Source organism: Schistocerca cancellata, chromosome 1 (genome assembly GCF_023864275.1).
Source record: "Schistocerca cancellata isolate TAMUIC-IGC-003103 chromosome 1, iqSchCanc2.1, whole genome shotgun sequence".
NCBI lineage: Eukaryota > Metazoa > Arthropoda > Insecta > Orthoptera > Acrididae > Schistocerca > Schistocerca cancellata.
In genome coordinates this window covers 697,036,375-697,054,824 of record NC_064626.1, presented here as the reverse complement: position 1 = coordinate 697,054,824, position 18,450 = coordinate 697,036,375, and the positions used below count along the sequence as shown (strand labels likewise).

At 38.0% G+C, this 18,450-nt stretch overlaps 1 protein-coding gene across 5 annotated transcripts in view; it reads right to left on the bottom strand.

Annotated features, from left to right (window-relative positions):
* The window catches only part of LOC126184526 (uncharacterized), a 338,097-nt gene that overhangs the window by 97,827 nt on the left and 221,820 nt on the right, over positions 1-18,450 (bottom strand). For all 5 annotated transcript variants that reach the window (XM_049926932.1, XM_049926965.1, XM_049926957.1 and 2 more), the window contains 2 exons: positions 17,722-17,949; positions 6,236-6,378 (listed from right to left, as the gene is read on the bottom strand). In XM_049926932.1, coding sequence (XP_049782889.1) covers positions 6,236-6,378; positions 17,722-17,949 — 371 coding nt within the window. The remainder of the gene's footprint in view (positions 1-6,235; positions 6,379-17,721; positions 17,950-18,450) is intronic.

The window sequence follows — 18,450 nt, the reverse complement described above, 5'->3', positions numbered from 1 at the left end:
TCTCTAAATTCTCCACATTATTTAAATTGAACTTTGAAATGGCATTTCCAAAAGTGTGCATGTCTGTATCAACATCTCACAAAATCTTATGGATAGCAGCAGCTATTAAGAAGTCCTCCCAAACACTTAAATACCCAGTTCCATGAAAATGAGTTGGAATGATCCAGAGTTCTTAAATTTCTATCATAGATGCAAAAAGATCTATAGGAAGATGCTGATTGCTTCAAAAAGGTCATTTAATGAGAAAGTAATATATAATGCAGAGAATAAAAGCAAAGCAGTCTGGGATGTTATAAAAAAGAAAATGGGGAGAGGTAAAAAAATGCAAAACAACATACTGCTAAGGGAGGGGGATAAGGTAATAAACGATCCACAATACTTAGCAAACTATGTAAATGAGCATTTTTCAAAAATTGCAGAGAAATTACAGCAAAAATTCCCCAAAACAAATATAATACCTGTAAATAATGCTGCACTAAATACAATGATATTACTTCCAACCGCAGAGAATGAAGTCAATAAAACTGTTCAAACACTAAAAAATAAAAAGTCAGCAGACTTAGATTTAGTACCAATGTGTGTACTGAAACAATGCATAGAGATTATACAAGCCCCCTTAACAAATATAATAAATGAATCCTTCACATCAGGGACATTTACAAAGCAGTTAAAAGAGGCAAGAGTTGAACCTTTGCTTAAGAAAGGTAATGTAGAAGATATAGAAAATTACTGGCCCATTTCCCTGCTGTCGCCATTCTCAAAAATAATAGAAGCAATTATGAAACACAGATTAATGAACTACCTGAATAAATATAATCTTTTAAGAGAATTACAGTTTAGTTTCCGAAGTGGAAAAAATACGGAGTCAGCCATAGTAGAATTCACAAAGGTTGTACTTGATGCTCTTGACAAAGATAAGTGTGTCACAGGCATATTTTTGGATCTTTCTAAGGCCTTTGATACAGTTGACCACAAGACTCTATTAAATAAATTAGAAGCATTAGGAATAAGAAGGGTAGCTAATGACTGGTTTCGATCATACCTAGCAGATAAGGTACAAAGATTAGAGATAACACATACTTCAAACTTACTTCAAACACTTATCAGAACCAAAATACATTAATATAGGGGTTCCACAAGGTATCATATTAGGACCAATACTATTCCTGATATACATCAATGACTTTCCCAGTAGTGTTACTTGCAGTGAAAAAATTCTCTTTGCTGATGACAGCAATATTTTAGTCACTGAGAAAACAAGATAACTCCTTGCAGAGAAAGCAAATGAAGCTCTCAAGGAAGTTTACGACTGGTCAATAAGCAATAAAGTGTCATTGAACATAAAGAAAACTAATGCCATGAATTTCAGTTTGAAGAGGGAAAACGACAATGTTAAATTAAACATAGATGGCACCTCTATAGACTGTGTAACAATTGCAAAAATTCTAGGAATGAATACTGATTCTCAGTTGAAGTTGTGTGACCGCACAAAGGTATTTGCAAACAGAATGTCATCAGCATGTTATGCCCTTAGAATCCTATAATCAATGTGTAACATGCAGTGTCTTTTAGTTAGATACTATTCATATGTACACTCAGTGCTTAGCTATGGCATTCTTTTATGGGGAACAAATGCACAAATTATGAACACAATTTTCAAACTCCAGAACACAGCCATAAGAATCATAACCAAAAATGGTAGTCGAGCTCATTAACTGCTCTGTATGAATACATTTACCAGTCAGTTGTACACATCAAAAATAACATTGGTAATTACTGCACAAAGAGTTCTATCCATGACCATGGAACAAGAGCTAGACACAACTTACATTTGCCAAGAAAAAATACAATAGACTCAAAACAGCATTTTCTACCAAGGAATAAAACTGTACAAAAAATTACCAAAAGAGATAAAAGAAATTGCAAAAATACACTTATTTAAAAAGGCAGCTAAAAGTACCTGTTATTCCTAGAATTTTTGCAATTGTTACACAGTCTATAGAGGTGCCATCTATGTTTAATTAACATTGTCGTTTTCCCTCTTCAAACTGAAATTCATGGCATTAATTTTCTTTATGTTCAATGTCACTTTATTGCTTATTGACCATTTGTAAACTTCCTTGAGAGCTTCATTTGCTTTCTCTGCAAGGAGTTCTCTTGTTTTCTCAGTGACTAAAATATTGCTGTCATCAGCGAAGAGAATTTTTTCACTGCAAGTAACACTACTGGGAAAGTCATTGATGTATATTTCATACATTGAAGGATTACTTAGATAAAACAGAGTAGGGGTATGGTAAAAAAAAATTATAGAAGTAAATAGTAATAATAATTATGAAACATCCATCATTCCACATAACACCTTTACACTATGTTTTTTTCCTTCTTTTTTCCCTTTTCTAGAACAACTTACCTTTCAGAAAATAGCCCACAGATCACCAGTGTGTGTGTGTGTGTGTGTGTGTGTGTGTGTGTGTGTGTGGTGAGTGAGGTGTTATGAAACAATGTGTGTACACTGTGTACAATGCTGAAGGTGAGATATGAGTTAACAGTGTGCATTACATTATTTGATAAGTTATTTGTAAAAAAAAGTATTGTATACCAGGAGTAAATCTGATGATTGTCTCTAACTAGAAGTCTGTAAATGTATGTGTATATGAATTAGCTTATTTTAAATTGGTCTAAACTTGTAAATAGTTTGACATGTCCTATATCCATGTAAAAAGAGATCTATGGATGAATAAAGCTGCTGCTGCTGCTGCTTGTTCTACAGAGCTAGATGTGAAATTGATTCTTAGTCATCCTGTACAGCAGCTGTAGTGTTCCTCTGGAAAAGTCAATTTCCCACATCATGAGCACTGGTCACTTTTCAGTTTACAGACAGACTGTTAACTCCCCAGTATTTTCTGTCCAGCTCTCTTATGTTAGTAGACAAAATAACTTCACTCATGTTTATATAGTGAAATTAGTTTCAGTTTACTATTTACTGTTGTTAAGTGAGCTATTACATAAAAAAAACATTAACAGCTGGAGCTGTCAGCTATTAACCATACTGAAGAGCCTGTCCCAAGGGTAACACACTGTTCAATTCAACAATGTCCATCTCATTGTCTCCATTATCACTGTCTGGTATAATTTTCACAGTGCAAGGAATGATAAATGAATGATAAAGTTAAGTTCTGCATGTTTCTGGCCATTCATTAATGCACCAGCAAGTGACTACAGCACAATCACACAGCTTAAAAATCAGCTGTCTATGATAGACAACAGTAAGGTGCCTTTGGAATGTATTTTACATAGAAGCTCGCTTAGCAATAGCAAATAATACTCATTTAATAAACTGAAAATAACTCCCCCCATATAAACATGACCTCAGTGAAGATGTTTTGCCTACTCACATGAGAGAACTGGACAGGAAACGCTGGGAGATAAGGCTTACCTGTAAACTGAAAAGCAAGCAGCATTTGTGTTTGGGGGAAGCTGCCTTTCCCAGAAGAATGCTACAGGTGCTGTATAGAATGACTAAGATAAATTTACCCTCTAGCAAAGTGAAAGAGTGTGCAGATAAAGACTCTGTCCATATATAATTCTTGAATTAATATTATTAGTAACTCATATCTTTACTCCATGTAATGTTAATGCACTCTGTGGAAAACAAACCCCACCCCAAGCATATTTACACACTGCACACTGTGGAGCATTGGTATAATTTTGTGAAAAGCCTCGCAGTTACTTCTTGTGACACAGTGGAGTAAACAGAGTGTGGAATGACCTGTTCACTTCTCCAACATGTTACACCTCCAGAACATAATTTTATACCATTAAACACTATTAAACAAGGGTAATTTTCTCATTTGGTCCAATGCAGGTACTACTAGTTCTACAGAAAAAAATTAATAACACAATTTTTGTAAGAAATGTAATGTAGTTTAATTCTGTATGAGGAAACATTTTCACTAGAAACCATAGTTTTTTATTCATTCAAAAGGGGGGCACCTCTAAAAGCTCCTCACCCCTGCACTAACACCCCACCACCTGCAATTCCTTTGGAGACAGCTGAAATGTGGAAGGCGGAGCTGTACAGGGGAAATGAACCAGAACGCAATACTACAGAAAGTGAAGAGTAAGCAGATGAAGATGAGATGGGAGATATGATGCGGCAAGAGGAATCTGACAGAACACGTATGCCTAAAGTTGACACAAGGCCAGTGAAGTAGACAACATTTCCTTAGAATTACTAATATAACTGGGTGAGCCAAACATAATGAAACTTTTCCACTACCGGACTTCAAGAAAAATGCAATAATCAAATGGCAGGTGTGAATATTACCAAACTATCAGTTTAAAATGGAAAATATGGTAGAAGCCAACCTTTGGGAAGATAGTTTGGGTTCTGGAGAAGTTTAAGAACATATGAGGCAACACTGATCCAATGACATTTCTTGGAAGGTAGGTTTTAAATGCAAACCTACATTTATAGCATTTGTAAACTTAAAGAAAGCTCTTGACAATGCTGAATGGATACACCCTTTGAAATTAAAGAGAAAGAGCATGAAAGGGGAAGCAGTTGTTGAGAAGGAAGTGAGGCAGGGTTGTAGCCTATGCCTGAGGTTATTCAAACTGTATACTGAGCCAAACCATCTCTCTTAATGAACAACAGCATGCACACAGGGATTTTAGGAGGATAGTTGTTCGATCCAGCACACAATTTTAATCTGCCGGGAAGTTTCATATTTATCGGCAATTGTTAAGAGAAGGATGAGTTACTTAAAAATATTCATTTACAAATTTAACAAGCAGAATACAGTGAATGACCCAAAAATCTATTTTTGAGTTTTTAGCAAAATTTACGAACTGATTGCAGCATCAATATCTACATTCTTGGTTTTAAGCTTCACCCAACTTTGTTTTCTCTAGTAAATAAAAATAGCAGTATTTTTTGTTATGCAGGATACCATGGGAAATGGAAAACACATGCAATACCTGGTAAACAACTGTATGAAATACAAAATTTTAGAAACAGTGTCTATACTTTAGAGTGTTATGGGCATTTTCTCTGTGCAAAATTAATTTGTATTGTCAGTAAACCCATCCAGACAAGTCTGAAGCAACCGATTTTACATAGTGTTAAAACACCAATAAAAAGAGCATTTACAAGACAATAAACGGATGATTTCAAAGGTGAAAACTTCAAAATTTGCTAATAAAAATGGATTGTACTGTTATTACTGACTTTTTTACACCTCTTTTGCATTCATACTTTGCAAGGGAACATTCTTCGCTTGGTATACAAAAATTCCAGTGAATACTAAATGTCCTATCTTTATTCATCATTATAATTTCACTCTAGTTGCCTGGGTGTGGATTACAAGAGCTCTCCACTTGTTTCTGGGCAATATGGGGATGGTTGGGAGTGTAGTATCTTTCAAGCTTCACTGACCGTTCTCAAGGCAAGCCTAGCAGTCTGGTCCACACCAGACATCCAACTATCACTTGTCCATGCCATGACCATGCCATGAGCTATCATCTGGGCAATGGTGTTGGTCCACCATCTAAACTTCGTATGGGGGACCTGCTTTCTTGCAGACATGATAGGGTCAAGGGCTACCAAAGGCTAATGAAACAAATCCCAACAGGAAACTTCCAACAGTGTTAGTCCTGGCAGCCTGCTGAAGGATAAATATTGATTGTCTTCAGTCACAAACTGAGCCTTGGTTTAACTTTGTTATGAAAAAAATTTATATATAATTTTATAATATGAAACAATTTTGGTTGTTACTGTTTAACTAAGCACTCAAAGTCTAGTCATAATGTGCTGATGCGGATGTAACCGTAAATTTGCACAGTGCACAGAGATCATTCATAGCATCTGAAAGTGAAAGTCCCTTCCTAATGTTGACACCTAATATGCTTCCAACATTAATTTTATGACCTGCCCTTTGCCACGGTGTGTGAGAAACAAGTGTGGGAGAAAGGTTAGGGACAGTGTGGAGATGCCATTATTTTACTGATATTATGGTTGTGTTCTTGACTGACCCTCAAGTTGATCATTATTCTGAATATGAAAAGATGTCTATTTCTAAGTCCTTCGCAGATTTAAAAACTAAAGAAGGGGAAATGAACACCTGCAAATGAAGATAAATGTTCAATATTTAATCACAACAGCAACACTTGCAGTGAAGCATGAAGGAAAATGGCCTTTTCTCACTGTATCATTTCACCAACTTATCCCACACACCTTTCTGCATTGTTTTTGTCCTTCAACTGTGATAATTCAGTATGATGTTTCTCCTTCATTTCCAGCAGCATTTTGTCCTTCTGAGAAATCTCTTCAATGAGCTTTTCCAATTTGAGCTGTGTCACATCCTGTTCACTGTCCACCTAAAAATTATAGAATAATATGGACTATCAGCAAATATCGTTAGTTAAATACAAAAGGAGAAAGAAAAAGGAAAGCAAACAAAAATATAAGACTGAACACAGTAGGACAGAAAAAACAATAGGAGTGAGTTATTTCGTTGTTTCATTGGTTCACTGTAGAATATTTATTTATTATGAATGAAAACAAGCAAAACTTTTGTAATACTCTAATCTAGCATTTTTGAACTGTGCGCAGTCTTACACCAGAAGCATCACGATGGCTTCACACAAAAAATTATTTGTGTCTATTTGCTTTTTAAGAAATAGAGCTACATGTGCTCTAGCAGTGACATGTAGTGAGGCAGCAAGTAAGTGTTGTTACTAAGTCAGTCTTGTATTGTGGAAGAAAAATTTGGTTGAAAAGGTATTCATTACTTTCCCACTGCTTTCTGCACTGTTTAAAAGACTATAACTTTCAACCGAGTGAAGAACTGAAGTTTGTGTTTGTGGCTCATTTAACTGAACTCAGTGATTATTTTTCAAAGTATTTTCCAGAGGAAACTGACTGTTTTGCAACATTTTGCAGTCATCAACATGAAATACAGATTGCAAATGTACACCCAAATATGTGTGAAAAATCATGAGAATGATGAAACAGGGGAAAAAGGGGGAAAGAAAATGAAGTCTGTGGGAGTCAACGACAGCGAAAGGTGAAAACTCACCAAAACTGGCGAGAAGTCACAGTATCAAAGAAAAGATATAAATAATATATAAATATATATTTTACTGTAGGTAGCAGATCTGAGGGTGGATAAGTATGAAGAAGGGGGAGGGCAGATGTGACAGGATGAGGTAGAATTACTGGCTGCGAACTGGGATAGAACGGAGAAATAGTGGGGCGAGTGGAGGGGTTCGTAGGATGAGATACAAGATCGTGTGGCACCGGAAAGGTGTAGTCAATAACACAAGAAAATACGGGAGAGTGATCAATTAGAAGGTATGGATTAATGATATCGTTGGGAGTCACGTGGGTTATAATGTGCTACACCAACAATCAGCGTGGTCTTATAGCCGCCTGCTGTGCGCGGCGGAGACGGCAGATACAGTGTGGCTTGTAAGTAGAGCATGCAATGTGGTTTGTTAAGCGACAATAGAAACATAGGACAGAAGAGAAAGGAAGATGGACATTGAGTATAGTGATGCATTAGGAAATAGTAACTAAGGAAAACAGCACTGGGTTAGGATTGAAGAAATGCCATCAGGCAAAAATCAAACAATGGAAAATCCAGGATGGACTGTAATCATATTGTGAAAAGGAAAGTTGCTAATCACAATGTAGCAGAGATGCTGAGTAGCAGATAGACACAACAGAAAGACTGTAACATATAATAGCTTTCAGCCCATAAGGTCTTTGTCAAAATTCAATATTGTTACATTCCATCCTGGATTTTCAATTGTTTCAGATTGAAAATATACAGGGTGTTACAAAAAGGTACGGCCAAACTTTCAGGAAACATTCCTCACACACAAACGAAGAAAATATGTTATGTGGACATGTGTCCGGAAACGCTTACTTTCCATGTTAGAGCTCATTTTATTACTTCTCTTCAAATCACATTAATCATGGAATGGAAACACACAGCAACAGAATGTACCAGCGTGACTTCAAACACTTTGTTACAGGAAATGTTCAAAATGTCCTCCATTAGTGAGGATACATGCATCCACCCTCCGTCGCATGGAATCCCTGATGCGCTGATGCAGCCCTGGAGAATGGCGCATTGTATCACAGCCGTCCACAATACGAGCACGAAGAGTCTCTACATTTGGTACCGGGGTTGCGTAGACAAGAGCTTTCAAATGCCCCCATAAATGAAAGTCAAGAGGGTTGAGGTCAGGAGAGCATGTAGGCCATGGAATTGGTTCGCCTTTACCAATCCATCGGTCACCGAATCTGTTGTTGAGAAGCGTACAAACACTTTGACTGAAATGTGCAGGAGCTCCATTGTGCATGAACCACATGATGTGTCGTACTTGTAAAGGCACATGTTCTAGCAGCATGATGTGTCGTACTTGTAAAGGCACATGTTCTAGCAGCACAGGTAGAGTATCCTGTATGAAATCATGGCAGTGAATCGAGGAAGTACAGTACATAAGGACGAAACTAAAATGAGCTCTAACATGGAAATTAAGCGTTTCCGGACACACGTCCACATAACATATTTTCTTTATTTGTGTGTGAGGAATGTTTCCTGAAAGTTTGGCCGTACCTTTTTGTAACACCCAGTATATAGAGAAAGATACACAAGACACAATTTATAATCTTGTGCTGAGATTTGACGACTGATGATCAAGAAGCAACTTAAGTCTATTCACCCTACATTTCAAGTCGGATGTCACGTGTGAAAGGTGCTGCAGATATTTATGGTCAGGTCAAGGGACCCACGACCCAAAAAAAGTTTGAAAAGCACTGTCCTAAGTAGTTTTAGTTGTCAGTCGATCGTCAGACACAAAGAAATATATGAGCGGTCATGTATTTTATGAGATGGGAGTATGCTTTCGGGTGTACATGTGTGTGTGTTAATGTGTGCATTTTTGCTAGAAAAGGAGCTAGTGCTCAAAAGGTACTGTGAATACTGTTTTCTGCTACATGTCTCTGTGCTTCATGCATTATTCCACTATTGGTGAATGGTTGCCTTTTCTCCCTTAATTTATGTGTTGCTCCATCCTGGAATTTCCATTACTGCTATATAATTACTGATGTTCAATATAAGACAGAATGATAATCTATTCTTGAAAATGCCCTTCAATGCTAGCTCTAGTGTTATACAACTAGCTAATCCTCAATATCATGGAAAATACTTTATCTATTTTGCTCTTATCAATATTTGTTGTTAATGCAAAAGGGGAACCTTCTTTTCTGATATAAGCTTTCAATGCCCCACAAAAACAACACATAATGGGTCGTAAGTAGCAATAAACTGCAAGACAGAAAGAAGTTTGAATAAAATAATTTCAGTGTTATGCTGCATCACTGTAAAACACTGTATTTGTGGTGGTCCTCTTCAGGGAAACAAACTGCCGGAGTCCCTATATACTGCTTTATTTCAGTTGCCAGAAGTGTACTGACATCACACTCTGGGTTGCCAGTCAACAGTTTCAAGTACAGATGCCTATGAAGAAGTGACTTACAGTCAGCTATTGCCAGTGCTTCTCTGGAACATGGGTGGTAGCAAAGAACAAATCAGTAGCTTGTAACCAGGGTAGTGTTTTCCTGAAAAGAGACAGTGATACCATATGGCAGTTTTCTTGTGGCCACTCGTTTACACTTTAAAACCTGGGTCAAGTGGAGTTCCTAGCTGGCAAACATGCCCCCAATAGCCTCTCTTATTTTTTGCTGCTACATCCACAACTGCTGAGCAAGCTGTTCAGCTATAGCTTATTTGTTGTGCTGCCCCATATACGCATGTTGTTTGTACTCCAACATGGAAGTGCTAATCAGTCACACAGTTTCACTAATGCTGACTTAACTGCATACACAACAAAGTTTGTGGATGCCTGTAGTGTGGGGAGCAGATAAAAAATCCTTTGAAAGCCAGTTCTCTGACCCTTCTGCTGTTCGGGAACACTAGTTTAACTCCTCCATGGAAGAGCATCTGTCTACACAGTTGACGACACATCTCATGTAAAGTAAGTGAGCAGCAAGAAGAGGTAGTTATGTTCCTTTGTCTGTTTTATCTCCACTGCACCCTGCTGCTATATCCATTCACATGAACTGTTGTCCAGAACTCATTTAATTCATATTGGAGATTTGAAAGCATCACCGATATGGTTAGCCTGGGCTGTCAGCAATAAATAGCACAGCATTCCCTTGTGCTGAATGGTAATGCAAATCTACATGCATATATCTGCTGGTGACTGTCAGTTTCCTAAACACTTTGTGTCCTAGTTTGCTGTTACATCCAGAAATGAATTTTTGTATTATTTTCTATTTCTAGTGTGAACTGTATATTTTTATGTAGGCTGGTGAGGTGCTGACAAAATCTGCATAGTTCTGCTTCTCCATGTGGCCACACAACAAATGTGTCATAAATGTGTCTCAGCCAGCAACATGAGCACAGTGACACAGAACTTCACACTGTCTGCTCAAATGCTTACATGAATAAGTCAGTTGCTACAGGTGAAAGGTGGCAACCCAGTGCCACTCCATCTATCTGGTCACAGAATTTGTCCTGCCAGCTAAAATATTTTGATGACAAGCACAATTGCCCCCCCATGAACCATGGACCTTGCCGTTGGTGGGGAGGCTTGCGTGCCTCAGTGATACAGATAGCCGTACCGTAGGTACAACCACAACGGAGGGGTATCTGTTGCGAGGCCAGACAAACGTGTGGTTCCTGAAGAGGGGCAGCAGCCTTTTCAGTAGTTGCAAGGGCAACAGTCTGGATGATTGACTGATCTGGCCTTGTAACAATAACCAAAACAGCCTTGCTGTGCTGGTACTGCGAACGGCTGAAAGCAAGGGGAAACTACGGCCGTAATTTTTCCCGAGGGCATGCAGCTTTACTGTATGATTAAATGATGATGGCATCCTCTTGGGTAAAATATTCCGGAGGTAAAATAGTCCCCCATTCGGATCTCCGGGCGGGGACTACTCAAGAGGATGTCGTTATCAGGAGAAAGAAAACTGGCGTTCTACGGATCGGAGCGTGGAATGTCAGATCCCTTAATCGGGCAGGTAGGTTAGAAAATTTAAAAAAGGAAATGGATAGGTTAAAGTTAGATATAGTGGGAATTAGTGAAGTTCGGTGGCAGGAGGAACAAGACTTTTGGTCAGGCGAATACAGGGTTATAAATACAAAGTCAAATAGGGGTAATGCAGGAGTAGGTTTAATAATGAATAGGAAAATAGGAATGCGGGTAAGCTACTACAAACAGCATAGTGAACGCATTATTGTGGCCAAGATAGATACGAAGCCCACACCTACTACAGTAGTACAAGTTTATATGCCAACTAGCTCTGCAGATGATGAAGAAATTGAAGAAATGTATGATGAAATAAAAGAAATTATTCAGATAGTGAAGGGAGATGAAAATTTAATAGTCATGGGTGACTGGAATTCGAGTGTAGGAAAAGGGAGAGAAGGAAACGTAGTAGGTGAATATGGATTGGGGCTAAGAAATGAAAGAGGAAGCCGCCTGGTAGAATTTTGCACAGAGCACAACTTAATCATAGCTAACACTTGGTTTAAGAATCATGATAGAAGGTTGTTTACATGGAAGAACCCTGGAGATACTAAAAGGTATCAGATAGATTATATAATGGTAAGACAGAGATTTAGGAACCAGGTTTTAAATTGTAAGACATTTCCAGGGGCAGATATGGACTCTGACCACAATCTATTGGTTATGACCTGTAGATTAAAACTGAAGAAACTGCAAAAAGGTGGGAATTTAAGGAGATGGGACCTGGATAAACTGAAAGAACCAGAGGTTCTACAGAGTTTCAGGGAGAGCATAAGGGAACAATTGACAGGAATGGGGGAAAGAAATACAGTAGAAGAAGAATGGGTAGCTTTGAGGGATGAAGTAGTGAAGGCAGCAGAGGATCAAGTAGGTAAAAAGACAAGGGCTAGTAGAAATCCTTGGGTAACAGAAGAAATATTGAATTTAATTGATGAAAGGAGAAAATATAAAAATGCAGTAAATGAAGCAGGCAAAAAGGAATACAAACGTCTCAAAAATGAGATCGACAGGAAGTGCAAAATGGCTAAGCAGGGATGGCTAGAGGACAAATGTAAAGATGTAGAGGCTTATCTCACTAGGGGTAAGATAGATACTGCCTACAGGAAAATTAAAGAGACCTTTGGAGATAAGAGAACCACTTGTATGAACATCAAGAGCTCAGATGGAAACCCGGTTCTGAGCAAAGAAGGGAAAGCAGAAAGGTGGAAGGAGTATATAGAGGGTCTATACAAGGGCGATGCACTTGAGGTCAATATTATGGAAATGGAAGAGGATGTAGATGAAGATGAAATGGGAGATACGATACTGCGTGAAGAGTTTGACAGAGCACTGAAAGACCTGAGTCGAAACAAGGCCCCCGGAGTAGACAACATTCCATTGGAACTACTGACGGCCTTGGGAGAGCCAGTCCTGACAAAACTCTACCATCTGGTGAGCAAGGTGTACGAAACAGGCGAAATACCCTCAGACTTGAAGAAGAATATAATAATTCCAATCCCAAAGAAAGCAGGTGTTGACAGATGTGAAAATTACCAAACAATCAGTTTAATAAGCCACAGCTGCAAAGTACTGACACGAATTCTTTACAGACGAATGGAAAAACTAGTAGAAGCCGACCTCGGGGAAGATCAGTTTGGATTCCGTAGAAATACTGGAACACGTGAGGCAATACTGACCTTACGACTTATCTTAGAAGAAAGATTAAGGAAAGGCAAACCTACGTTTCTAGCATTTGTAGACTTAGAGAAAGCTTTTGACAATGTTGACTGGAATACTCTCTTTCAAATTCTAAAGGTGGCAGGGGTAAAATACAGGGAGCGAAAGGCTATTTACAATTTGTACAGAAATCAGATGGCAGTTATAAGAGTCGAGGGGCATGAAAAGGAAGCAGTGGTTGGGAAGGGAGTGAGACAGGGTTGTAGCCTATCCCCGATGTTATTCAATCTGTATATTGAGCAAGCAGTGAAGGAAACAAAAGAAAAATTTGGAGTAGGAATTAAAATCCATGGAGAAGAAATAAAAACTTTGAGGTTTGCCGATGACATTGTAATTCTGTCAGAGACAGCAAAGGACTTGGAAGAGCAGTTGAACGGAATGGATGGTGTCTTGAAGGGAGGATATAAGATGAACATCAACAAAAGCAAAACGAGGATAATGGAATGTAGTCGAATTAAGTCGGGTGATGTTGAGGGTATTAGATTAGGAAATGAGACACTTAAAGTAGTAAAGGAGTTTTGCTATTTGGGGAGCAAAATAACTGATGATGGTCGAAGTTGTTGTTGTTGTGGTCTTCAGTCCTGAGACTGGTTTGATGCAGCTCTCCATGCTACTCTATCCTGTGCAAGCTCCTTCATCTCCCAGTACCTACTGCAACCTACATCTTTCTGAATCTGCTTAGTGTATTCATCTCTTGGTCTCCCCCTACGATTTTTACCCTCCACGCTGCCCTCCAATACTAAATTGGTGATCCCTTGATGCCTCAGAACATGTCCTACTAACCGATCCCTTCTTCTGGTCAAGTTGTGCCACAAACTTCTCTTCTCCCCAATCCTATTCAATACTTCCTCATTAGTTATGTGATCTACCCATCTAACCTTCAGCATTCTTCTGTAGCACCACATTTCGAAAGCTTCTATTCTCTTCTTGTCCAAACTATTTACCGTCCATGTTTCACTTCCATACATGGCTACACTCCATACAAATACTTTCAGAAATGACTTCCTGACACTTAAATCTATACTCGATGTTAACAAATTTCTCTTCTTCAGAAACGCTTTCCTTGCCATTGCCAGTCTACATTTTATATCCTCTCTACTTCGACCATCATCAGTTATTTTGCTCCCCAAATAGCAAAACTCCTTTACTACTTTAAGTGTCTCATTTCCTAATCTAATACCCTCAGCATTACCCGATAGCCACTTTGGTAAACAGTATTTTACATCAGAGCTAACTATTAAATTCATAACTAATACTTGCTGTTCTCATACCAGTTGATCGAAATGTGTGGAATCCTTAACATAACACTTCATGTGGCCGACCATGTGACTTAACTTCTGGAGTACATGTTCTGTCATATAGTACGTTGGTTAGTTGATCCCACTAGTGATTGATTTTAAAGGAAAGGCTTCCTTATGTACCTGAGGTATGCCGTATATTCTTGGTGCACTGGAACTTTAGATGTGACCCCCCCTTAACCGTGTCAGCATTGATTCTACAACCTGTAATTAGGACATGTGCCTCCCTCACTGTCTACCCTGTGGGGTTACTTTTTAGTTCTTTGTAAGAGAGGTCATATGGTGACATGCTAATTTTGCCTTATGCATTGTAGAGTACATTATTATTTTGGTATTTCCTTTGTACATCTGTAGGATTATAATACCATTGTTATTCTTTTGTCCACTTTGTGTGGCTCACTCTTCAAGTGATATATTCTGCTTTCGATGCTTTGCATGGTGAAGTAGTCTCATTATTTCCTGTCAGATCTTCTCTGCTTCTATCTGACACAGTTTCTTAAGTGACACTTCAATGGCATGTATGGTCTTTCCTGCTGGTATGTGCTGAGGTGTTGCAGAATAATTTGTGCCCTTAGACGGAACGTCTGAAGTTGCCTTCCTGATTGTATGTGTTGAAAGATTCACCAAAGTGTGAAAAATATCCAGTTTCGTCTGAGCACTTCTTTTGACCTATGCAAGCTCCACAAATTTCCTCTGCAGGTGATTCTTCAGGATCTTACTGCTGGAATTTTTGGTTAGATTGTCAGTGTTCTCCAGCTGAATTAAATATTATTTCTACGTGTGTTATAAAGACTAAGAAAAATCATAAAATCAAGTTCATGTGTACATTTCCCATCAATTATACCATAAAAACAGCAATTTCCAGTGGAACAAAATTCACCTTTTATGACTGTCCTATACGTGTGTCATTAATTCATTCAAAAATTGTGTAGCTCTTGTTGTACACTTAAATTTGTGAAAATTGTACAATTTAGGAAAGACCCAGACTTCGAGGATGTACAGGAAAGTGTTCTGGAAAGAAGTGATCAAGATTGTAATTTGGCTTGTTGGTCCAATTGGTTAGTGTCAGACTAGAAACATGGAGCTTCAGAGTTTAATCCTAATTCGATTTTAAGTTTTTTCCTGTCATTTATCATTCCTTTCAGTTATGACAATGATTTATTAATCTGAAATATGCACAGCAGCACCATGGTTAGGAGCCCGCATTAAATTTAGGTCCCCCTATAATTGACTGGGTAACTCAATTCGAAGATCACAGGTAGGAAAGAGCTACCAACTGCAACCTGACTAAGCCTAGTAAAGCACTCTACCCCAGATAGATAGCATACACATGAGCTTAACGGCACCATCTCGTATGACTGGAAAGAAAAACATTGCACTGAGCTCACTCACTGTAATATCAATGTAACAAGGGGGTCCTCTGGAGTGGCACACAGTAATTTTCTTCATATGTAAAGGTCACTGCCCAAACATCAATTTTCTGAAACAGTAAGACTGAAAAAAAGAGGTCTTTGGAGATTTGTGAGTACTTTTAAGTATAAAATATTTGTACATCATTAATGAAATTGTTGGTAGGTCAGCACGTAGTACAGTCAAACTGTAATCATAAAGTAGCTGGTTTGAGTCCTGCTAGTTATCTTTTATTTACTTTTTTATTTCCATATTTAGGAACAAATATAACAATATTATGGAAAGGAAAGTTGCTACTCACCATATAGCAGAGATGCTCAGTCAAAAGCTTCAATTGTTAGAGTCTTTTTGTTGTGCCTATCTGCAACTCAGCATCTCTGCTTTATGGTGAGTAGCAACTTTACTTTCCATAATATTGTTGTTCAACAAATATACTTGTTAATTAACAAATATGAAATCATAATTTAATAAAAGTGAAATCTTTTTATTTATGAAGAGTTAAAATTTAGCTTAAGAATGCAAAATATTGAGTAGGAAGTAAAATACTTATTTCTTCTAGAGACTGAGCAGTAATACTGATGTATATAATTTTCTTAATTTAGCAAATAGGCATTTCAAATATCTGTTACGTAATTAAAAATGTTATTATTATGTATTATGATTCAATATTTATTAATTAACATTTCCATTTGTTCATAAATATGTAATTTTTTTAAAAAGTAGAAAAGAAAGTATGCTAGCAGTGATTACACTTTGATTATGCTATGTTCTGAGCTACCAAAGAACTGTTTAATTATATTGTAATGTTTTATATTGAACAGCACTTGGAAATCTTCTAATCTTCAAATATCTGGACTCCGACACTCAAGTATTGTGTGTGTGAAGAAAACGAAAGTGAGGCAGTCCATAAGGTCCCCTTTTAAGTACACAACAAGCTATCAAATGGAGTAAGAATGGAAACCAACAACTTATATGGCTTTTTGACTTAAAAGGCAGCAATAGTAGTATGTAAGTTACTTTGAATGGCAGAATGACTAGCCTCCAAGAAAGAGTGTCTTGCCATAATATTCCAACTCAAACAAGGCTTGTAGCTGCACATATGATGCACATGAGGAGCCAAAATATGAAAGAGGGTAAAAAGCAGCGAATGTACCCAACTGCACATTGTTATGACAGCACAGGGTGACCACACATTGTCCATACAGCTTTTGCTGCTGCACAGCTATTCTTGCAGCCTTTACTTTATGATCGAGCATCCCACAGATGTGAACCCATCTGTGGCAACTGTTTGATGCTGAACGCAGACATATACATGTACACTAGTGGCATGGACTGTGCAATTTCTATGGTCTAAAAGCTGCAATTGCCTAGACTGCAATGGACGTGGTGTGCTAAATAACACGGTGAACATAACCTAGGACTCTGCATTGTTGAGATGCACGGTGTGCCAACAACGGCAACTGTTGGACCACAATTGTTTTACAGTGTGAGGTCCTGCAGAAACCTTCATGAGAAACTCGACAGAATACATTTTGATCATATATGAGAAGGACTCAGCAAGCATTCTGCTAAAAATGACCGATATTATAACTTCTTAGCCCTGCACTTTTGCCCAACACGTCACCAATTAAACACATTTGGGACATGGTTGACTAGCAACTCACTTGTCGCAATCCTCTAGCAATCACTGTTGAGGCCTTATGGCACCACCTACAAACCCCACAGGTGGAGAGGAGACCCACCAGACATATGAAGGTGCACTCTGATTCTCTGTCATGATATTTTGGGCCTTTGAATGCAACAACTGTGGGCTTCATATCATACTGAAACCCCAAAATAAATGATCATGCACAGTTCTGCAATACTTATCAAATCTGTTGTACCAAATATACAGCATAATATTAATTTCAGTTACAATTTACACGTATATTAGTTTACTATGCCATTAGATTTCACAGAGGGACTTCTGGACTTAAGGCTCATTATTGCAGGTAAGTTTTCCTTCTCTGCTGAGATCTATTAATCCTATCTTCTCCTCAGGCTGCACAATTGAAACAGAGCCTCATACAGGATACATCAGGTACAATAACTATTTGCTACATAGTTTTAACCACTATTAACAAAGTAAATTATCAAGGCACGTAAAAACTGACAATATATTTCAAAATAGCACATTACAAATAGTTATGTTTACCTGTATAATTTTATCTGCACTGGTGACAGAATTATTTTTGGTTCCATTTATTGGTAGTACTGCTGCAAGTGTGCCTATTGTCTCTCCTAACGAATCTTGTAATTTAATATTAAGTGATTCTTGTCCTTGTATTGGTTTTGGGAAGATACTCTGCAGCTTTGCTGTCTCCTCTGACAGCAAATTGTCTTCAGTATGTTCTTCACATCGCTTGTTTTCTTCACCGAGAGTCTGATCAACATTGGTAAGTATTTGAATTACTTGGAAGGAACTTTCATACTAAAATAGAAATTATATCCACTCTTTAACACTATAACACATGCATAAAGAAGCATTCAAAAATTTGAAGTTTCAACATGGCTTGATATGCAAGATCTACCATAAATGATTCATTCTTTTTCAAAGGTATATATTCTCCAAAGTATTACATGCCCAAATATAACTGACGCATAAACAGAACCAAAAAACTCACCAAGTTTGCATTTTGCACTCAGCATATGCGCTATGAGTGCATTTCGGGTCACACAACAAATATCTAAGTGGTAGTTAAGTTCGTTCTACACCTTATTTAACGACATCCTGTAAATGGTCATCACAGCAGCATTCGTACATTCTCTGAGCTGTTCCATTGTTCTTGGCAGTAGAGATATGTAAACATGGGCCTAATGTACACTGAATGAAAAAAGTTACTATGCTTAAGTCAGGTGACTTGGGGAGGGGGGGGGGGGGGGG